We start from the raw sequence: 22,965 nt of genomic DNA on the forward strand, positions 1-22,965 counted from the left end.
AGTTAAACACGGAGCAATGGAGTGATTTGGGTAAAAATAAAAATGAAGAACAAACAGGACTCCCTACATACATGTTCAACAAAACTACAGGTGATTCATTTATTCGGAGTGGAGGAGGAAATTGAAGGATCTCCATGCTGTGTTCCCACCAGTTCACAGCCAAGCTGCTCTTCACCAAGCTGCTCTGTTTAGTGCCAGCACTATTGGAGAAGCTGCAGTCTGATAGAGGCAGGGTCCTTTTCTCTGCCTGTTAGTTCTTCACATTCTTTGGTAATGAACAGGCTCGATACATCTCTTGCTGCCTAGCCAAAAGGGCCTGTATCTATACCTGTGAACAAGATGTCCTCAACTCACAGCAAACTTAGCAACTTTCATATCTATTTCTTTGTAACAACAGTCTGATGGAGTTCCTAATCCAAAGATTGATTTAAATATTAATAGTTTCAGTCTGTCATCAGTTGTCTGTTGTTTGATGTGTCTGTTATGATTATAGAATAAAAGTCAGACATGCTTTTAATGTTTTCTTTTTTCATCTGCTGGTTTCAACAAGAATGGCAAAATCTTATATTGTATATAAACCAGTAAAATGATGACGATGATAATTGGAATAATAATAAAATATTTACATGATAATTAATTATATGATCATGTTTCTCTCTGTCTGTCTCTGTTCCTCTTTCTCCTCTTGTTTGTTTTCAGGGTCTAGATGAGGAGGCATTAGTTGATCACGGGAAGTCCAGCTTCACCACTCACACAAACTATGAAACGGAAGATTTGGAAAGTAAGTTTAAAGTCACGCAGGCTGAAAGAATGTTTTCTGTTCCTATTCAACTAATACTTTTATTTTATTTCATGAATTATTTCTTTGCTGCTGATCAGGCTAAATCAACCTCTATGCAGCGCCCTGATGATGGGGTTTTGTTGCTTTTGACTTTTTGTATTAGAGCTAAGGAATAATTTAATATCTGTTTGTATGTTTCAGTACAATTACATATTGGCAATTAATTACACTTAATGATTGTAAGAAGAGTGTAATTTTAAAAAAACAATCAAAATAAGTTGTTGAGGTTCATGATTTTAACATTTATATATTTGCCATATTATGTTGCATATTGATAGGGAAATATTCTTAATATTGTGATATTGATTTCTAACTACTGTATTTATTTCTAACAATAAAATAATTGATAGGATCAGATGGTAATTGTAACATATAATCTTTACATGTACCACTATATCCGTCAGGTGTTAGCTACGTCCTCCCCCTCCACCTCACTGTCTTAATGTGGGTCCACCACTCTTCATAGCCTCCATCCTCCATTCAATAATATCTTCTTCTCTCTGCTTTTTGTCCAGTTAAGCTGTGAGGGTTTTTTTCTTTTCCTCCACCCTCTTTCATCTCCGGTTTCTTTTCTCCCTCTTCCTCTTTCTCTCCGTCTCTGTTTCCCTCCATCTGCTCATGTGCACATCACTTATGTCTTCCTCCGAGTGCCGCATCTTGGTTTCATTGCTCCTGGGTTCTCTGTCAATTCAAAGAGAGATGACTCATCTGTGAAAAATGAGTACTGGCAGAGAATGTAGGGCGAGAGTAGGGCGTTTACATCTCAGAACCACGGTTCCTGTGTGGCAGCAACAATAACGAGGGGAAGTGGATAAAACATTAGAGGGGAAACAGAGGGGTGAAAAAGTTAAATGTTGTACTCTGGTTTTCTTCACGTAGGTTATCTAGAGCACTCAGATGAAACGGAAAAAAGTTATTTGTCTTCTGTCTCAAATGTTCGTGTGTCTGTTTTTTCCTTCAGTTATGTCTGGCACTGCGGTACTGTGCTGTATCACATTGTACACTTTTACAATGTTTTCATGAAATGTCTTGGATTTGGAAATTACATTTTTCCACTGCACTGAATTCCACTTGTATTCTTGTCCTATTACTTGTTTAGTCTATTAGTTTTAACAGTTAACAGAGACAGACGATATTTGTCTCTTTAGCTAAAGTGAACATACAGCATAAAGACAAAGTTTTGGTGTAGGTCCACTTTTATTTTATATGAATATTCACTCTGTGAATATACACTGGTTGTGTCAAAAGAACATGCTAAAGATTCATTTTAAATAACATTTGCATCACAATATTGAAGATGTAACTGAAATTCCTCATTTTATCCTGTTTTACCTTTTTATTATTTTTTACAAAATATTATCGCACCTTTTTACTTTTTCAGTTTGTATGAAAGAATGTATGTAGAAAAGGTGTCTGAATTGTGATTGCACCTTTCTTTTGTTCCCAGGCCACAGAGCGGTGTATGTAGGCGTCCATGTTCCTCTTGGCAGGGAGAGCAAACGTAGGCATCGCCACCGAGGACACAAACACCACCGAAAGAAGAGAGAGAGAGACTCTGAGGAGGGGAAGGAAGATGGCCGGGAATCCCCCACTTATGGTTGGAAATACTGATTCTGAATGTCTTAATTGCTCCATTTATTAGCAGTCCACACACCAAATGTTTTTATTTTTCTCTCTACATCCCTCTTTACTGATTTTCTATCACACTGCACTCTCTAACCTGCAGTGAATGTCTGCTTTTGAGGGCTTTTGCAATCCACCTCTATCCTCGAGATAGATCTAGCTTAGGTTTTGTGTATCTTTTCAATTTCTTTTTATCAGTGGGATGATTCTGGTGCTGTATTTCACAGTACGTTTAAATGACACGAGGATTTGTTGCAAATATATAGTTATAAAGCTAGTTTGATTTGCCAATCTATGATGCAGTGGTAGAATGTTACGAGACCACAAAACATTAAAAGACACATTAAACACATTAAAAGCTGAGTCTGCTCTGTAAGGAGTAAATGTCATTTCTCACATTCAGCCATGGCTGGTGAGGCAGTGACAGGAAAGTGGAGGGTGACATTAAGGTGTGATTTGGAAATAGACCCCTTTAACCATGCACAGATTGCCAGCACCACGCTGCCTAAGCCCTCTGTGTATCTCCACCTTTCAAACAGCTCTGAATAAAACATTCAGCTCTTAAAGGCATTAAAGGCCACTGGGATCCAGCCTCTGACACTGATTGAAGGCTGTGGCATTTTAAGTGACGAGTGCGTGTGCTTGTGTGCGAAGTTGCTGCATCACCTCAACAGCGAGACTCATAAACTCCCAAATAAAGCTTTAAACTGCGTGAAGGTTTAAGCCGTCCTTTATGACAACAAACAACACAGAAGAAACACCATCAGTCCTGCTGTTAAGCACAGTCGGCGGCCACAGAGCATCACAGTATGTTGGACGGATATTCTGAAACCGCACTTTGCTCATCTACACAGTTGGACCTACTTCTGGTGCCTAAAAATCTGATCACATATTCCACTTGAGCAGACACACTCATATCTCTTCTGGCTGCTGAGTTGGAAGATTATTCAGACTCTGAGGATGGCAGATGATAGAAGATTAATAAAAGAAGTCCTCAATTTTATTGTTTAAAAGTGATGAGCGGTGCATGAAAAGCAAGAAGTGTGCAGGTTTTTCCAAATAGCTTCATATACACCACCATTATACATCCCATATGCTAAATAGCAGCCTGTCATCCTATATATAGTCGCTCAGTAGGTACAGCAGTGCATGGGTTTAACTGGATTTTCATTTACTCTAATGCAAAAATGCATTGTTAAAATCTTTTGAACATATCCCAGAAACTCACTCATATCAATGTTAGCTGTTCATTTTTCTATTTAATGAATACCACACCTTATTTATTTGTATTTATTATAGAAATTAGAACATTATGTCAAAGCTATGAACTGAGTTATCCATCATCATTATAGGATTAACTATAAGCAGCAGCAACATCTATATGAATCTACTCTCATGTGCGTAACACACACCAGACCACCATCCAGGCTGTACCCATGTGCTTTCAGAAAATAACTCTCCCCTTTTTGCTCCCAGTCATCCCATTTCTTCCTCCCCGTGGCACTCAGTCTTGTAATCTGCCATATCTATTTCCGTTTTTCTCTCTGGTTCCAGATGTCCTGATATCTGCCTCTAATTCAATCAGACATGAAAGGAAAATTGCTGGAAAGCATTTAAGTTTTCATTATTGTCTCTTGCATGCTTCTACTTAAGATTTCTCAGTGTGCACGTGTTCTTTCTTATGTGGCACAATGAAAAGCAGTTAGTGATTTACTGGTCTTACTGTACCCTATTGGCAACACTGTGTATTGCTGTGCACTTTCACGTGAGAACAAACAAAAACTGCTCTGTAGCCCTGCGAGAGGTCCACAGGTCATCTTTTAAAACAAATAAAGCCTTCAGAGTTTTACTGTTGTTGTCATAGTAAACATTGTAACTGTGGCCTTGTCCACTCTTTGTGCAGACACACCATCCCAGCGGGTCCAGTTTATCCTGGGAACAGAGGACGATGACCTTGAGCACGTCCCCCATGACCTCTTCACTGAGATGGATGAGCTCTCCTTCAGAGATGGCAGTGCCACTGAGTGGAAGGAGACTGCCAGGTCAGAAAGCAACTTAAGAGGCAACGAGCATGATGACAACCACATAAAGTGAAAGAAATAGAGACCTCCATAGATCTGTTCAGTTTTTGCAAAAATAGTATTCTTCATTATCCTTAATGCATCTGTTTGTTAGTTTTGTAGCATAATCATAATATAAAATCATTAGGAGTTAAGTAGAAATGTGCACGTTACTGTGAAACTGGCTAATAAAACGAATAAGGCGACGGTCCATTTGAGCCTCACATTTCCGCGATTTTTAATCAGACTTCCTTTCTGTTGATTAAAGTGCTTTATTTACTTCCTGTCGTTGGAGAAAATTGTCTAAATCACTCAGTCAAGTTTGGTTTTGAAGCTGTGTCTAATGTAGCTCTCAGAATTTTCAGCAATCCTGAAACATTTTGCTTCCTTGTTTTCACAAGTCGATCCCTGTTAAAAAGCCGAAGAGACACAGACGAGGCTCATACTCAGCTTCTGGTTGCAAAACTTCAACGAGGATGTGGAGTTTGAAATTGTAATTGTGATCTCACTTGGGTCGCATTTCAGAGATTGTTCCATCTCTGATAAAACTTGTCCTCAGTAATGGCACAGATTTGGAGTATGACTCACTCAGCTTGCAGTATGCAAAGTGAGATTTGAATTTGTCGAAGGAAAAATGGAGCTGAGAGATATGAGCAGGAGCAGCGTGTCACTGTGCTGTAATGTGATCCAATTTAGTGTGTGTGTGTGTGTGCTTTTGGGTTTTGTCCACAGATGGCTGAAGTTTGAAGAGGATGTGGAAGACGGTGGGGAGAGGTGGAGTAAGCCCTACGTGGCTACGTTGTCTCTACACAGTTTATTTGAACTACGAAGCTGCATACTCAACGGCACAGTCATGCTGGATATGAGGGCCAACAGTATTGAGGAAATTGCAGGTACATTTTATAGTATCAACAATAACAATAAACGAATCTCTTCCAGTGCTGCATACATAATTTGAGTTCTTCTTTCTGTACGTTTTGTCCCTGCTCCTTCCTTTGTGTGACTCAGACATGGTGATAGACAGCATGGTGGCTTCGGGCCAGCTGAAGGAGGATTTGCGTGCCAAAGTACGGGAAGCCATGCTGAAGAAACACCACCACCAGAATGAGAGAAAGCTCAGCAATCGCATCCCTCTGGTGCGGTCCATTGCTGACATAGGCAAGAAACATTCTGACCCACTCTTGCTTGAAAGAAACGGTGAGATCCTGTGCACTCGCATTTCTTTTTCCTCCATATTTTTCACCACTGGGGAGCTGTTTCCTAAAAATCCACTGTTCAAATCCCTCAATGCCAGCGTAGAAGGTGGATGGTAAAAGTGAGTAAAATCTAGAGAATGATCTGTATTGAAGCAGTCGGTCCCCTTAGTGAAAGAGAAATCTGGGTGCTGATGACTGCGCTAACCTGTATGGCTGGCCTGGCTTGGGGTTTGAATTAATGATTGTTTTCCCTCCATAGGGTGACACTGGAGTCAGCATTGCGTGTTGTTTGTTTGTTGTTTTTTTTTGACTGGGCATGCCCACAGTGGTGTTAATGTATGGTGTGCATTTTAAGATCTTGGGTGCCAGCCTGAGGTTTTAGGAATGAAAGAATTATCACGTTCTCCCTTTGTGCTTGTGGTTCTTGTTGGGCTTGCATTTTCATATCATTAAACCTCAAATGCAAATGTGAAAGATGAAAAGTATATTTATCATATTGATGGTTGCTGATGGTAGTAGTTATAGTGTGAAAGATGTAGCCTACGTCCTGTGCCAAAAGAGTATGCACTGTGTAGGATTTATGACTGGTATGTTGTGGTGGAGCACATATTTGCTTACAGTGCACATCGTGCTAACTCATCCTCTCCTGCATGCGAGCCTCTCTGAACTCAGAGTTTTTTTCTTACCTCAGTCCTGTTGTGTGATTGGTTTGTTTGGTGTTGAATGTGACAAGTTGTTTAGCCCCTGCGGACCCTCCTACATGCCTCACTGAATCGTTCTTCTGCACACAACCATGCTTTTCGCTCACGTCTATGTAAACACAAATCTCTCTAACGACACCTCTGCCACGCTCTTGCTGCCCACCCCTTTCTGGCTGCGTCTCCTCCAAATACCATCCCTGTGATGTACTCCTACTTCATATGTTTTTCTTCTCTGCTCCATCCCTTATTCCTTTTCCTCCTCCTTTTCCTTTTTTTGTCTCCCTTCTCCCCTTTTTGCCTTTGTCTCCTCTAATAGGAGAGGGCCTGTCCTCTTCACGTCTCTCTCTCCACAAGCCAGGGGCAACCTCCTCTGTCTCCAACCTCTCCCAGAGACGAGAGTCCAGAGTCTCCATCCTGCTCAACCATCTCCTGCCCTCTTCTTCCAACAGTGGGCCCTCCCCAGGCCCCTCGTTCCTCAGCACCCCTCAAAATAGTCCCGCTTTCCATCGGTCATCCTCCCAAAGTCCACCTCACACCCACGGTGTAGGCCTTGGTCCTCAAGGCATCCCAGAGGTGGTGGTATCGCCTCCTGAGGATGACGATCCACCAAACTCTGCCGAAGAAGAAGACGCGCCATCGCCACAGCTCAGACGGCGAGCATCCTCGGCATCCCAGGGCCTCGAGCTGCTGCCCTTAGAAGGCAAATATCTGTGTAGCCTGCCAGTGTGAGTCACGGCTTGAACAGAGAACACTAGCACTAGCATGAAAGCTCTGCTCCCTGTTAACTACCAACCCTCCAACCCTGCGGCCATCTCATCAGTAACCCACAGCAAGGCTCACTCGCTAAGATGCTTTTCCACTGTATTTATCCACAACGTTTTTGACACTACTCTCTTTTCCGCCTCATGATTCTGGCTTCTTTCCCTTCTCTATTCTCTCCTTTCTGTCTATTTCACTAACCCATTCTTTTCTACTAATATCTCTGTTTTTTGTTTTTTTTAACCACACTTTCTACACTTCTTTTGGCCATTCAAACTCTTCCTCTCTGTCTCCTTACACATTTTCAAGTCATTCCTCAGCGTCTATGCCTTGCTTGGCCCTGTATCCCTTCACACCGCCTTCATTATGGTTTTAATGGCTGCCTTTCAAAATGTTTTGTCTGTGTTTCTCCCATTCTGCATCATGTGTTCTATGATGTGTTATAGTGACGTTTAGTAACTCACCGTATCCCACTCTTCTCTGTTGAGGCATTTCATGTAAGACCTGTGAAAATGAATTTTTTTACTTTCTTCACTGATCATACTCAGTCTGTATCTGCTGCTATTATTATATGAAAAAGACAGCCACAATATACATTTGCACAGCATAAAACCTAACCTTAAGAAAGGCCTAATGTCAAGTGTCAGTATTATGGGTCTGTTGCAACAATCTGCAGAACATCTCTATATACAGTATTTGATGAACACAATACGGACATTTAAATGCTCACTGAGGTGTAATATCATACACCTATAAAATGTCACACAACTCACAACATTGCATTAGGAAAAGGTTCCTTCTGTTTAAGCACAGTGCTTTGGATAGGTTGCACATTCAGAGCTTGATTTATTTTAAAAAAAAAATGATGAAACTGGATTAGACTATGAATCACTGATTGGTATCAGTGATTCATAGTCTAATCCAGTCACTCCATAAATAACAGATCTTGCAGATAAACTCAGGACATTCCCATCTATTGATTTATTATGTTTTTGTTATGTGTATGACGTAGAATTCTGACATAATACGTCCTAAATCCTTTCAGCTATGTGTTTTATCCCCGGGTGACCTCCACATTTTGCGACTTGCGCTTTTCCCATTGCATCACTTGGCACCCATGCTCTTCCTCCTCATCAATCCCTAAGTATAAAAATTCTTTTACCGATGAAGAGAGGGAAACATGTGCCAGCAGCATGGCTAAATATAAGCTTGAGACCACCGGGTGGGTGGTTTGGTTCTCTATGTACTATCATGTTGGTGCCTACTGTGACTTTTTGTTCTTCCCAAACCAAGCCTTATCAGTTTATTATTAGAGTGTGTGTGCGTATGAGTGTGTGCGTCTGTGTTTGTCTCACTCTGGGAATGGCTCCATTTCAAAGTATGGGTCATTAGAACCAGCTATCACTTGGTGGGAACTGAATCTGAAAGGTTGGGGTCTTATTATAGCTGACGAGCTTCTGTAATTGTACCCCCTTCTAGGAAAATATACAGTATTTCCCAAGAAGCAAGTGTCTTGACATCAGTGTGTGGGTTATTATTCTAAAGGGGTTTTCAAGCCTTCATCACTACGGTTTAATAACCCTGCCACTTGTAGAGACTGCACTGTTGTACAGCGTTACTTTAAAATAGCTAATCATATAAGTGTGTATTGAACGCAGAGGCAGTATTAGAGTAAAATGCCCTTTAATGTGTCATTTAGAGTAAATTGTCAGGATGCCAGTAATGGCCTGGCTCACACGTTAATAAGGAAATAATTATAGTCAGAGATGTACTGATATAGATGTTTTCTGCAGACTATTTATATACCCATTGAGTATGAAGTCATGGGTAAAATACCTGTACACAGGGCATGCAGGGAATCACTGGTACACTGTCACAGGTTCCACAATGTTCTAGGCCCTGCTTAAGAGATTTTCATTTCTTCTCGTCGGTTAGCTTCAGTTGGGCTACCATTGGAGTGTTTTATGAACCAGATGACATTTTAAAATAGAAATGGTCCCAGCTAGCCTCATGCTAACCTAGTGTCACATAACCCATATATGTATATGTCGGCTTGTAATCTCAGAGTCTTTATATAGCACAATTGTAATGTAAATTCTGGACAGAACTGTAGCTTAGCAGCACTAGTACAAGTTCATTACATCGGTACAGAAAATATAAATACATCTTCTTTTTATCAGTGAAGTCCCAGTGTTCCACATAAATCAGAAGATCTGTGAAATTTCAGTTATTTATGTTACTCTTTAGCATATGAATGAGATAGCGTTGTGACGCCACTGTTAAAAAGACTTGTTTGGGGGAGCATTCCAGAGCTTAGTCTTCCTGAATGAAGTGTGTTGGCGGCTGCAACATAAGCTAATCCCTCCCTTATTCTGAGAGGCTTTGTCAGGTATGTAAGCAATCATGCTCCTGTACTACCCTGAGTCCACTGGGGGGGTAACTCCAGGGTACAGTTCAAGGGTATGGACACTGGCTCTACTACACAGTGATAGAAATTAATTTGATTTGGAGTCGGGATTGTTGTAGACAAGAATATAGCACATGGCTTAAGCACCATGTATTTTGTTTGTCGTTGGCCTGACGGTGTAATAAAAAATTGTGTTGACATGGATGAGAAAAAAAAACCTGGTAAAAGAAGTGCTGCTTCATAATTTCAGAGGATAGTATGCATAATGCTATCCGTTGATTCAACCACATTCCTCCTTCATTTCATCTCCCACTCCCATGTCACCACAAGTGCTAGCGTTTCCTGTATCTGGTATGGCTCAAATCACATAAACAATGTTGAAGTGCGGAGTCAATTATGCACAGAAATACCAGAGCTTCAACACTCAAAGGTGCTGAAGTCTGAGGAAGGTGAAGTGTCGGGCATATCAAGCACATCCACTCATCAGCTCAAAGCTGACATGAATTCAAGCTAAGCAAGACTGATTTAAACCACAGAGTAATGAGCTCAACACACGTTGAGTAACCAGCAACAGTGCTGTGAAATCCTGAAAGTCTTCCCTGTAGAGAGACATCCATGTGTTGCAGCTCTATACCAAATCGCCACATGTAGCAAATCCAACTGTTAAACATTTCAGCTATTATATTCTCAGTTTGGTTGCCTTTCTGTTGTATTCTAATCGTTTTAGACTTGTGTTGGCAGAAGTGTGACTTTGGGAATTTGAGTCAGGTTGGTTTGCCAAGAGCTCACTTCTGACCAAAAATGAGTAAAACTTAAGTGAAACTGCCCCTCGTTTATGAGCCCATGCCATGAAGTAGCAGTCCGTCACAGATAAAAATACTTGGTTATTCTGTTTTAAAGTAGCAAGAGAAAAAAACAAAAGACAAATAGCATTTAATAATGACATCACAAACAGCATTTCATGGCTATTTTCGACCAGTCTTTGATTCCCAAGTACTTACACGGTTTCCTTCACTGCTTCATTTCCCCTGCCCATCCTCTCCCCCCTGTCCAGGACCACTGGTGTCTCCGAACTCTGTCCCAAACAACCTGGACGGCAACAAGACTGTGGAAAGAAGGCCGTCCAAAGTAGGGGTCAGTAGAGAAAGCAGCAGTGTCGACTTCAGCAAGGTAACCTAAACACAGTACTGAGCACAGAAACAGTCAGTCATGGTGGAAGGGCCCATGAGTTCATCAGTGTTTCTGGATTTCCACGGACATTTCAGCCGTCTGTGTTGAAAACCACCTGAATGAGAGCCACCATCACATTACCCATCAGCCCTTTTGTTCTGGGCTTAGTAAGAAGCCCATTCAGTCATTGTTCCACCTCTGAAGGACTAAGTGCTCTTAAAAGTTTTATGAAGTTATGTAACTGTGCTCAGTTCTGAGAATTCCTCCCTCGCATGGCCTTCATTCATTCCTACCATTTTGTACTTACTGTACTCATCCAATAAATAAAATGGCAGGCCGCCATTAGTAGTTATCATTATAAAACCATCCATTATGACTGCCAAAACCTAAGGTGCAGTGTTTATATGAGTCATAGGATGAAGGCACTTTTCTACTTGAGCACAAAGAAACTATTATTTTCAGAGCTGTATTGATTATTGCCTATAAGAAATATGTATTCAGGTACATGATGAAATGCTTCACAGTAACAGACATTCTTTGCTCAGTACCTTGTAGTTTATGTAGCTTTCAATGGTTATCATAGCATCCAAACGACCTGCTACCATCTCTTTCATACACTTTACTTCTTCATCTCTGTTTGCATGTGTGTCCTAGTAAACTAGTCTGTGATTCTTGTTTGCAATTTCCTCCTCTTTCCTTCTGTTTTCTGTTTAATATTAGCACTCGTCTGTATATCTGATCTTTTTTTTCCCGTTTTCCATTGGTTTCAGGTGGACATGAATTTCATGAAAAAGATTCCTCCGGGTGCCGAGGCTTCCAACGTACTAGTGGGAGAAGTGGATTTCCTGGAGAAGCCCATAATTGCCTTTGTTCGACTGTCCCCTGCAGTCCTTATCACAGGCCTCACAGAGGTGCCTGTGCCCACAAGGTATCATTAGGAATTGAATCATATCACGATAAAGACACTGCTTCCAAACATTTTATATTTAATAAAGATCATCAACTCTGACAAGTTATTATACTCTGGCAGCAATTGAAAGCAAAAGGTCTATTCACATGAGACTAATATTCACTGTGGCTTTCATTGTAGTTGTGTGTCAACGACCCTGTTTTCCATGTCTGTAATCAATTAAGACTAACAGTCTGTAGCCACGCAAGACCTGTCAAGCTCTAAGCTTCATTACACTCCAGAAATCAAAGTAGTGGCTTTAAAAATGAATATAAATGAACAGGCAACTTTGGTTTTCTTTTATATGTACAAATCTAATATTTAGAATATAGCGTGGCACGTTTAAAAAAAGAAAAAAATTGGTCTCAATATGTAGTACACATTCTTGCTAATGGTTTCACTTTATTTCACTGATCAGCGATGGCAGTAACATGTCAAGAAACATAGAAATGTGTCAGGAAAGGCAGGAACACACACACACACACACATACATACACACCACACACATACATACATACACACACACACATGCAACCATGAATGTTGATTTAACTGTTTACAAGAAAACTCTCTCAGGAGTCAGCTTTTTAAGTGAATTCAGTTCATTGAGGTCAGTGTTATTCATAAGTATTTGTCCCGTTCAAAGGTTTCTTTTCCTGCTTTTGGGTCCTCATGGCAAAGGGCCTCAGTACCATGAGATTGGCAGATCCATGGCTACACTAATGACAGATGAGGTGAGAGAAAGAAAGAGCTTTGACATGTCCTAATTATACTACGCTATATCAAAACATGAACTGGTTTAGTTTGGATTTAACATGCATGCTGGGCTGGTAATATTCCATCTGGTACACTGCCCTCTCCTTGAACATAAGGTGAATTTTTGAGCCTGCTGTGAACAGTTGAACATCATATTGCAAAGACATTTAATAAAATTCATTATATAGATCTTCCATGATGTGGCATACAAGGCCAAGGACCGAACAGATCTCCTCTCGGGGATTGATGAGTTCCTCGATCAGGTGACTGTCCTGCCTCCTGGAGAATGGGACCCCACAATCCGGATTGAGCCCCCCAAGAATGTCCCATCTCAGGTTAGTGCTTCTCTATGTCAGAGATGTGTACATAGTAAATAAACCTGGTTTAAACTTCAACCATACCTCACGTATTGTATATGTCTGCTCCTGCATACGGTCTCCAAGAAGCTTTTCTGTGTGTTTTGTGTACTACCATAATCACAGTTAGAGTGCCCCCTCATGGATGTAAAGCATCATGACACCAAAGGAATTGAAACACATACAACTATATTTTGTTTAAATGTCCTTTTGACCTGCAGATGAAGAGGAAGAGACCGTCTCAGCCAAATGGTACCGCGTCTCCGGCCGGAGAGCTGGAAAAGGAGGACGACCATAACATAGGGCCTGAGCTGCAGAGAACCGGGAGGTGAGTTTAGCACCATTACTTCCTCCAGGAATCTATTAATATTACTTGTGTTAGCAAATGTGTTGACAGAGACATATTTGATAATTAAAGTGTGTCCTAGTTGAATTAACAGCTTCATTAGCACAAGCAGCCATGTTTAATATATCACATTGATTATGTTGAGACAAGTGCCTCTTGTTAACAAGAATCACAGGAGAAAACTCATCCGAGAAACAAGGACCTCATTTTATCCTCTTCAGGAGTTATTCGTGGTGTGGATTTCCTTGCTGCAAAGGCAAAATAATCTGATGTTCCTCACATGTCAGGTAGACTACAATTTGAAATAAAATCCTAATACCTGTTTTAGCTGAGACACATTTTTGCTGTACACTGTGAACCTCAGGTGCTGACATTTATGGATAAGTCATGCTGGGTCTCGAGAGCCCGAGCCACGGCGAGGAGAATGTGTTTATTTGAAGGCTCTCAGAGATACACACACACACACACACACACACACACACACACACACACTCTCTCTCTCTGCACATATACACATCAGCTGTGAGGCACTGTATTATTTACAGATTCACCCTCCTTTTCACTGCTACTATAAAAGGCTCATGCTACGAGGGTGCGGCCGGGTGACGGGAGGGTATGGAAGTGCAAGAAGCTAATGTAAAGAAAGCGTTCAGAGGCACGGGTCGTACAGAAGAGACAGCGGGGGTTGTGGATGCAGGCAATAGAGGTTATTCCAGAGGTGTGAGAGAAAAGATAATGAAAGGAGACCTCACAGCAGAGGAATTGGACAGGTGTCAGAGAAAGAGAAGGAGATATACAAAGTGAGAAATTGAATCCCTCAAAGGCAAAGTGAAGACAGACAGAAACAGATAGAAGGCAGGGAGTCATTCTCAACAATGTATGAAGACAAGTTCTGCTTTCCTCCTCTTTCCTTCTGTTTTCTATCTGTTTAATATTAGCACTCGTTAAAATAATTGGGAGCAAGATCACAGTGCCATCTCGGTTTTGTGTTTGAATATTATAAAGATACACACTCCGAGCTCATTACACTACCTCAGCATTAACACAGCCAGTGTTTAGGCTAACAACAACAACAACAACAACAACATTCCAGTTAACTGAATAAAGATGGCTTCAATACAGAGGTAATAACCAATATTGCAAAATTGCAGGTTTAATCACCTTAGATTAACAAACACTTAACAGGAAGATTCTGTTAGATGAACACATAATAAGACTGGGAACTGAGTGTTGTGAGACTTTAATGATTATGAAGTATGTCATTAAAAAAAGAGAAATGTTTGCACCCATTTACCCACAATTAGCTATACCGCTGTTGTCTTTGCGCAATTCCTTTTATGTCCTGAGATTGTCTTACTTTAATTGAAAGACAAATTAAAAGATAAAAAACTGCATATTAATAAAGTTTATGTGACACTAAATTAGATGTGTTCCCTCAACTCTTCCTATTCCCCTTAAGTAACTCACTGATGTATTATTAATCATTTTAAAGTAACTATGTATCACAGCTCAGCTCTTAGACTGCAACAAAGATGGGAGACCAGACGAGTTGACAAGATGCAAGCAAGCATACAGTATTTATTTACAAAGTAATAATAAAGAAGAGAAAACAACATGGAAGTCAGTAATGTAAGCATGTGTAGATGCATGTGAATGTCTGCACTACAAAACGAAACAAGCAAAAACAACACCGCGATGGAAGAGGGAGAGAGACAGAGACTCTTGTGGAGGAAATCTCCAGTGAAGGACAAATAATGAAAATTACTCCAATATTGTCCATGTCTTTCTTTTATTCAGCAGAGTAAGAACAAAATGAGTGAACATACAACTGTAATAAGTATGAAACATCATTACAGTGAATACCACCCAAGTGTTTCAGTTGGAAAGTCAGACAAACCAATTGGTTCAGAGTTTGACAAAAAGTAAATCAATGTAACATTCATTTTCTACAGATCTTGCCCTGCACCTGGCGTGACCAGGGAGAAGTTCAGTTATCTCTCAGAAGACTTCCAAGAAATCTGACCCTTATTTAAGCCACAAGGTTGTCAACAAAAACTCCTCACAAAAGTTCTCATGACTAGAGACAAAGAAACCTTTTGAAGAAACTAACAGTTATTCACGGCTGACTCTTGTAACGGGTCACAGCTGCAGGACAACAAAAGCTGCAAACACTTTCTCAAAGGAAAATACAGAGTAGAGCAAAATTCAATATGTTAGGTATGGTATAGTGCCATGGATACATTTTGTCACCAGCTGGAGCGAGCAAGCAAGACAAGGACACCTAGTGGAGCAGAGGGGTCGTCACACATATCAGATTACTTGAAAATTCAAACTACCTCTCTCCTCTTGCAGGATATTCGGAGGTCTGATCCTAGATGTCAAGCGGAAGTTTCCATTCTACTGGAGCGACATCAGGGACTCCTTCAGTCTGCAGTGTCTAGCCTCCATCCTGTTCCTCTACTGTGCCTGCATGTCCCCCGTCATTACATTTGGAGGTCTGCTCGGGGAGGCAACAAAAGGCAACATAGTAAGTCTGAAAGCTTGGCACCTAAAAGTCAGCACTTGTGCTTTTCATGAACCCAATGGGAATCAAACCCCTAACCCTGCTCCTCTACAGTCAGTGCTACATCATTCATTTCATTTCATCTCCTTTTTATAAGCGGGTGATTTAGTGCGTCAAGAAACGACACCATAATCTTTCTCCCACTTCACCCTGCTGTTGTATACTAATCTGTGTGGATCTCTCACTGTGAGGTCTTTCTTCACTGTCCACGATAAGATCTGTTGATCATTCAGCCTCCCATGCTCTAATCTGTTATTACACTACAAGCTATTCTATACGTTGTCCCTCTCTTTATCGCTCCGCCTCTGTTTGCCTCTCTCTCCTTTTTAGCCAGATGTCCTTTCTAGGACAGGAGACTGTCGACATAGGCACAGTCTGTGTGCTGGTCTGTGTGATGAGTCTAAGTAAACTTAGCAGGCGGGGGCAGAGAAGAGATATGCCTTTCAGACAGGTCAGCAGGGTGGAAACATTCAAACAGTTTATCTAGCCTCTCAGACACAGCCCAGAATGTCTGTTTAATCAAAACTCTGTTTTCCTGTCAGGGGTCTCCTCTTCACCTCGCTTTTTTTCCCCTTCAGCCTTTCCCTCTCCACCCTCCTTTGTGTGCTTTTGCCTCCTCTACCCGCCCTCACTCCTTCCCTCTCCTCTGTGTCTACAGAGTGCCATAGAGTCTCTATTTGGGGCCTCACTGACGGGAGTGGCATACTCCCTCTTTGCAGGCCAGCCCCTCACTATTCTTGGCAGCACAGGCCCCGTTTTAGTGTTTGAGAAGATCCTCTTCAAGTTCTGCAAGTAAGTTCAAGCAAGTTTAAAAATAATACATTACATGTGTATATATAGCACTTTATCATTGATACTAAAAGTACTTCAGACTGAAGGGGGGGGGGGGCTGACCTCAATCACCACCAGTCATTATGTGCCAGAAGCTATATCCATTCTCCTCCATGTCACTGTTGTCTTTCCCAGTGACTACAGCCTGTCCTATCTGTCACTGCGGACCAGCATCGGTCTGTGGACGGCCTTCCTGTGTCTGGTCCTAGTGGCCACAGATGCTAGCTCCCTTGTCTGCTACATCACCCGTTTCACAGAGGAGGCCTTCGCTGCACTCATCTGCATCATCTTCATCTACGAGGCTCTGGAGAAGCTCTTTCACCTGGGAGAACTCTACCCGGTCAACACGCACAATTATTTGGACAACCTTACTCTGTATTCGTGAGTACTCAGACACAGTATTTTTGTTCAGGTCATATTAGTTGTTCCAATTACTACCTATGTTCAAGTAATACTGCATTAGAAGTAAGTGGGAGTTTTTACTGGGAAGAAACAAGGTACCGTTGTTGTTGCGCATCAACAGTGTTATGAACTCGGCCATTGCAAATGAAGTAGTTGTCTAGTGACTTAAAACAGAGCTGTCGTTTTGTCGAGTAACAACCACGTGAGCTACCCTGTGCTCTGGAACAAACCCAGAAATCCTGTTTGCACGTTTAAATAGGTCATTTGTCTCCTTGTAGTCAGACGTTACAAAAATATTTTCTTTATGAGACGCCAACCACGAGCCAAAATGAATCATCTCTTAAACCAAGAATCTTCTGTTTCCGTGTGACTCCAGAAGTGATTTATCTGGATGACTTTTTATAGAGTGTGAATATTAAATCATTTTGTAATAAATCATCTTTCAGTGACAAAATAGCTGTTTTATTTTGAATAGATTTCCTTGAAAGGTACTACCAGAATTGGACAAAGTGTTCCTTTTATAACACAGTTTTCAGATCAGGGTGTTGTTGTGCCAAAGGGTTACATAAAGTTGTGTATTGTGGACATAAATAGCACCCTGTTAAGAACACACGGCTCTTTTTGCTGAATATTGTAATTGTAGTGGTCGGATGTGTTCCCAGTACACGTCTTCCCCAGAGCTGAAATGAAAATTACCCCGTTGTAAAATAACATATTTAAAAACAAGTGATGCTCGCAGATTCACTGCACCATGTGATTTGAATTCACTTTAAAATGAACCAACTCCTCTTCACCTTACATACATACTTTGCTGAGCATTTGTTCTCTTCTCCTCAGGTGTCAGTGCTCTCCTCCAGCCAATGTCTCTGATAAGCTCGTGCAGGAGTGGAACCAGACGGGATACAGCCCCGACTCCATCTCCTGGAGCAGCCTCAATGTTTCGGTGAGAGCAGCACACAGCGATCTCCAGCATGATATGTGGGAATCACACCCACACACACATGTGTAGGATGTGTTCAGCAAACAGACATCATCAGCCAGCCATACATTCTTGCTCAAAAATCAACTCACTCATTTATACAGATGAGTTCAGACACATATCACTGCTTTAACCAGGACCAGGCCAAAACACCCGATACCAGTACTACTGACATTACTGGAGCAGCTTCTCAAAGACACTACTAACCTCATACTCATTTTTCTCTAGATGTGTAAGAAACTCCACGGGGAGTTTCTGGGTCCTGCCTGCAGCCAACATGGTCCCTATATTCCAGATGTTCTCTTCTGGTCCATCATCCTCTTCTTCACCACCTTCTTCCTCTCCTCCTTCCTCAAGCAGTTCAAGACTGAGAGATATTTTCCCACCAAGGTGAAATGTTCACTGGAGTTGTTTATACTACTGTTTGCGGCACAAACATGTCTTTTAACAACATAAAGTACAGTAACACTTCATATTACGGGTTAAAATATAAATATCAATTAATTCACATCTGCACCTCTGCAGACTCGGTAAGTGCATAGATCGAGCTTAAAGCTACTTGCTCTATGTAAATGTTTACATTGTGTCAGTCATTACTATGCAGGAGCAGAGTCATGTAGCTAAAGAAAAGATCTTCTTGCATCCGCCCACACAGTACCTGCTGTCTGTTATCACTTGGTGTTCTGTGTAGGCAGGTGCTGTTATTGTCTGAATTGTTATGCTTTTACTGTTGACACAAATGTAGTTAGTACTGTGGTAGATCTCTGACCTTGACCTGAAAGTTGAAGACTGTGGTTGTGTTTGAGCAGCTTAATAATAAAGCTGTGTGTGTGAGTGCCATTAATAAATAGCAAATCATGCTCAGCTGCAATTCCTAAATAAATCAATAACCGTGTTTTGTAGGTCCGATCCACCATCAGTGATTTCGCTGTGTTTATAACCATCATGATCATGGTGGCGGTGGACTATCTGATGGGGATCCCCTCCCCCAAACTGAATGTCCCTGATCGCTTTGAGGTAGGTATTCCAACACACGTCCTCTCTCTATGGATGAATGTTCACACGGCAAGGTGACATCAAAATAATTACATCCTCTATTATTCATTTGTAAGCAGCGTCTAAATGTAGTAATTCATTTCCACGTCATCATATCATCAAATATTCTCTTATAGTCTTTTCATGCCTGATATACCGTACTAAAGTAGACCATCCCTGCCTTTCCCCTGCAGCCGACTTCAAAGAATCGAGGCTGGCTGATGGACCCATTAGGAGGAAATCCCTGGTGGACCCTGCTGGTGGCGGCACTTCCTGCCCTGCTTTGCACCATCCTCATCTTCATGGACCAGCAGATCACAGCAGTCATCATCAACCGCAAGGAGCACAAGCTCAAGGTCAGACCTGCCTGTGTGCCTATGGGGGATGTCTTTTCTATTTTTTGCCTGTGGTGTCTTTATCTTCTTTAATGTCCAGCAGTGCAAGTAAAGCTGTGCAGCTAAGAAGATAAGACAAATCATCCAAATAAATATCATTCTAAATACAATAAAGTCATATTTTCCTATTTCTAACATACCAAATGTACTGTAGAATTCAAGTTTAAAAGTGATCTGCAGGAGCAGAATGGGCCTCCTGCTGGACTGTTTCTTTACTTACATAGAGAAGAAAGATGTCTGGTAGGGCTGTCATGATAGGTTTTCACTACATGATTATTGTGGCCAAATTTATTTGATATTATAATTATTATATTAATAATATATTATCACAACTTAATGACTTTTATGGAGTGGTTTCTCTGTTTTTGGCAGCTGCTCTGTGAATAATGACACAGTGTAAATCCGACACAGTGGAGCTTTTAAGAGGTGCTGGATTATTTACACAATGTGTATTATTAATACAATATGTTTATTTAATTTTTAGTCTCATTAGTATTGTTATGTAACACCCTTAATGTAAGTATAAAGTTACATAAAGGAGTTGTTGTTTTTTCAGACAGAACTCAGTGTCTGATTGCATTGTTAATATCGTATATGACCATGTATAATTCAGTCACCTGCATGATTTTGTTTTTTAAAACATTATAGATTCTGAAACTAAAGAATTTCTTCTTCTTCTTAGTTTCTGTTTTTTATTATCTATTTCCTCCTGAAGTGTTGCTCACTTGTGCGCCTCCAGCTTCCTCTCATTTCTATCTGAACACTCACTTCTTTGCTCTTTTTTTCAGCTCTCTGTTCGTCATTAGTCTCATCAGTCATCTCTCTCCCTTTCTGCCATCCTTAATTATGGTTGAAGCTAACATATTTTCTTGTCTGTCTCTGTTCTGTTCTGCTGTGCTTCAGCTTGAATCTCTTTTCACTTTTTTCTGAACTATTTTTATGCCTCAGGATTCTGCACTGCTTGTATTTTTAAAATAAATTTAGTTCACCTTGAAAATTCAAAATACATAAGTCAAAGATTCGAAGTGAATGCCAATTATGAAATGAAATTATCCAAAGATGATGCTCCTGAATTTTTCTTTCTCAGTGCTTCTTGGCTGGCTTTCTCAAACTTACTTACTGTCTCTTGTCTGCCTGTGTATCTTACAGAAAGGTTGTGGCTATCACCTGGACTTGCTGATAGTGGCGATCATGCTGGGTGTGTGTTCCATCATGGGCCTGCCATGGTTCGTGGCTGCGACCGTCCTTTCCATCTCCCATGTTAACAGCCTGAAGGTGGAGTCTGGCTGCTCCGCCCCGGGAGAACAGCCCAAGTTCCTGGGCATCCGGGAGCAGCGGGTCACTGGATTCATGATCTTTGTCCTCATGGGTTGCTCTGTCTTCATGACGTCAGTCCTCAAGGTGAGACACAGATTCACACATTTAAAATCAGCTTAAAGGAAAAGTTCATTAAATCAAATGTTTTCCTGAACTGTAAGTTTATTTATGCTGTTGTTATACTCTCTTCTCTTCTGCTCCTTACAGTTTATTCCTATGCCAGTCCTGTACGGAGTCTTTCTCTACATGGGTGTCTCCTCCCTCAAAGGCATTCAAGTAAGACTCTACTCTGCTGCTCTTTGAAGATAGCATGCCCTTTTATTTTGAAGTCACAAGCTGTTGAGCAAAGTAAAGATTAGTTCCAAACCTTTGATCACAATTAAGAATCCTCAACGGCTTGTGTTAAATGTCTGTACATGTGTCTTCACAGCCATGTTTATTTGCATTTCTTATCTCTCTAAACCTCTCTCCCTTTTTATTTTCTCTGCAGTTCTTTGACAGAATCAAGCTGTTCGGCATGCCCGCCAAGCACCAGCCTGATCTCATCTATCTGCGCTACGTGCCGCTGTGGAAGGTCCACATCTTCACTCTGGTGCAGCTCACCTGTTTGGTGCTGCTGTGGGTTATCAAGGCCTCTGCAGCAGCTGTTGTGTTCCCCATGATGGTACCGACCTCAGACCTCAAAGACTGTCACACGTTTTGTCACTTCAAATCTGCAGGAAATGTTCCAGACACACATTCAGATAACTGTCACAACACAGTAGCAGTTCAGCTCAAATAGGATTAAGTACAGTTTTCTAATATCGCCATGATGCATAATTAAGTTCATTGTGGTGATAAAAAAGATAGTAAATATCCTATAATGCATGTGTTTTCATCCTGTTTCGTGATGTTACGTCTGTGATAATAAGCTCCTTGTGTGTGTCTCCAGGTTCTGGCGCTGGTCTTTATCCGAAAGCTTCTCGACTTTTTCTTCACCAAGAGAGAGCTGAGCTGGTTGGATGACTTGATACCGGAGAGCAAGAAGAAGAAAGAGGATGACAAGAAAAAGAAAGCACGTGAAAAGCTAGTAAGACTCGTTTCATTCTGAACAAAACTGCTTCTTTTGAGATTTTTGTTGTAGCGAAATGACAGCCACGAGTCAGACTGTAATTACAGCAGCCATTTCATGTGAAGGGTTTTTTGTACTAAGAAAGAAACGACCACTTACATCTTCAAATTGGAGGCAATCACAGCCGAACCAGCTGAAGCTGTTCACAAATTCAAACAATGGTTCTCTGATTAGTTTTGTATTTAGTGCTAGATCAGTCAATGTGACAACAACAACACATATGCACACAAACAATACAAAAAGCATCAAACTGCTCCATTCCTCTTTATCTGAGTCACAGTAAACAAAGACGCTTCACAAATCGTATCGTTCTCAGTGTGGTGAGTCAGATTTCAAGTCAGCGTGATAATGCTCAAATTAAAGTGATTGTGTATACACAGAGGATGTTCGGTGAAAAAAAGAAATGGTCAGATGGCAGAGATATCTGTTATGCAGTAATAGCCATTCAAACATTTCTATGTAATAGAAAAGAAGTGAAAATATATTTTTGAGTAAGATTTAAAAGAAATAACAAATGGACACCCTCCTGCCTAAAGAATAACGGCTGGTATGAATAAGAAGATCTGAATATGACAGATGTAACCCCATACGATATGTTTTTGTAATTAGACTTCCAATGCTGTTTTCTTTCAGGAAGCAGAGTCCAGACTGCACGAAGAAGAAGAGGAGGAGGTAGGACTGAAGGTCGGCTTTGAAGGCTCGAACCTGCTCAACATCCCAGTGAAAACACTTTCAGGGAGGTGAGTGGTGGAAATCATGACACACACTTTTATGCCCAGTTCTAGGATGAAAAGCAGCTTTTTATTGGGAATGTGTAAGGCGACACGTATATTCTATTTTTAAGTTGTGTATCATGGCGAATCTCTGATGATATTTTATGAGGCAACACAAAACACATTTTCATGACGGCTTAAATGCTTCTTGGACTTAATGTAAATAGTTCCCCAAACATTCGACTTCCTCCCAGTGCCGGAACTTGAAAAAACTATTTGGATGTAGTTGACAGTAAATAATAATTTATATGATTTTATTTTCTGATGTTGTCATGTACAACTTGGAATGGTGGTATTGACACGAGTAGTCAGCTGTGTGTTATTATGTCCATCTTGAACAGATCATACAGAATAGGACTAGTGACCGAAAGCCTCCCAATGGAAGAAGAGGTAGC

General features: G+C 41.0%; 1 protein-coding gene across 10 annotated transcripts in view; it reads left to right on the forward strand.

Moving 5' to 3' along the window:
* LOC104928411 (sodium bicarbonate cotransporter 3) overlaps positions 1 to 22,965 on the forward strand; it is a 38,609-nt gene that overhangs the window by 11,925 nt on the left and 3,719 nt on the right. For 3 of the 10 annotated variants that reach the window (XM_019264261.2, XM_019264266.2, XM_019264262.2), the window contains exons 2-24: positions 700 to 781; positions 2,289 to 2,438; positions 4,368 to 4,506; positions 5,257 to 5,417; positions 5,533 to 5,721; positions 6,738 to 7,121; positions 10,642 to 10,757; positions 11,528 to 11,685; positions 12,353 to 12,440; positions 12,651 to 12,797; positions 13,040 to 13,146; positions 15,517 to 15,691; positions 16,386 to 16,519; positions 16,694 to 16,939; positions 17,798 to 17,903; positions 18,168 to 18,329; positions 18,843 to 18,956; positions 19,169 to 19,330; positions 20,519 to 20,770; positions 20,894 to 20,962; positions 21,177 to 21,350; positions 21,618 to 21,755; positions 22,431 to 22,537. In XM_019264261.2, the coding sequence (XP_019119806.1) occupies positions 700 to 781; positions 2,289 to 2,438; positions 4,368 to 4,506; positions 5,257 to 5,417; positions 5,533 to 5,721; positions 6,738 to 7,121; positions 10,642 to 10,757; positions 11,528 to 11,685; positions 12,353 to 12,440; positions 12,651 to 12,797; positions 13,040 to 13,146; positions 15,517 to 15,691; positions 16,386 to 16,519; positions 16,694 to 16,939; positions 17,798 to 17,903; positions 18,168 to 18,329; positions 18,843 to 18,956; positions 19,169 to 19,330; positions 20,519 to 20,770; positions 20,894 to 20,962; positions 21,177 to 21,350; positions 21,618 to 21,755; positions 22,431 to 22,537 (3,560 nt within the window). Of the gene's footprint in view, positions 1 to 699; positions 782 to 2,288; positions 2,439 to 4,367; positions 4,507 to 5,256; positions 5,418 to 5,532; positions 5,722 to 6,737; positions 7,122 to 10,641; positions 10,758 to 11,527; positions 11,686 to 12,352; positions 12,441 to 12,650; positions 12,798 to 13,039; positions 13,147 to 15,516; positions 15,692 to 16,385; positions 16,520 to 16,693; positions 16,940 to 17,797; positions 17,904 to 18,167; positions 18,330 to 18,842; positions 18,957 to 19,168; positions 19,331 to 20,518; positions 20,771 to 20,893; positions 20,963 to 21,176; positions 21,351 to 21,617; positions 21,756 to 22,430; positions 22,538 to 22,911; positions 22,961 to 22,965 lie in introns of all 10 variants that reach the window. The other 7 variants (XM_019264268.2, XM_019264263.2, XM_019264265.2 and 4 more) reach the window with 7 other exon arrangements.

This window comes from Larimichthys crocea, chromosome XIII (assembly GCF_000972845.2).
Source record: "Larimichthys crocea isolate SSNF chromosome XIII, L_crocea_2.0, whole genome shotgun sequence".
NCBI lineage: Eukaryota > Metazoa > Chordata > Actinopteri > Sciaenidae > Larimichthys > Larimichthys crocea.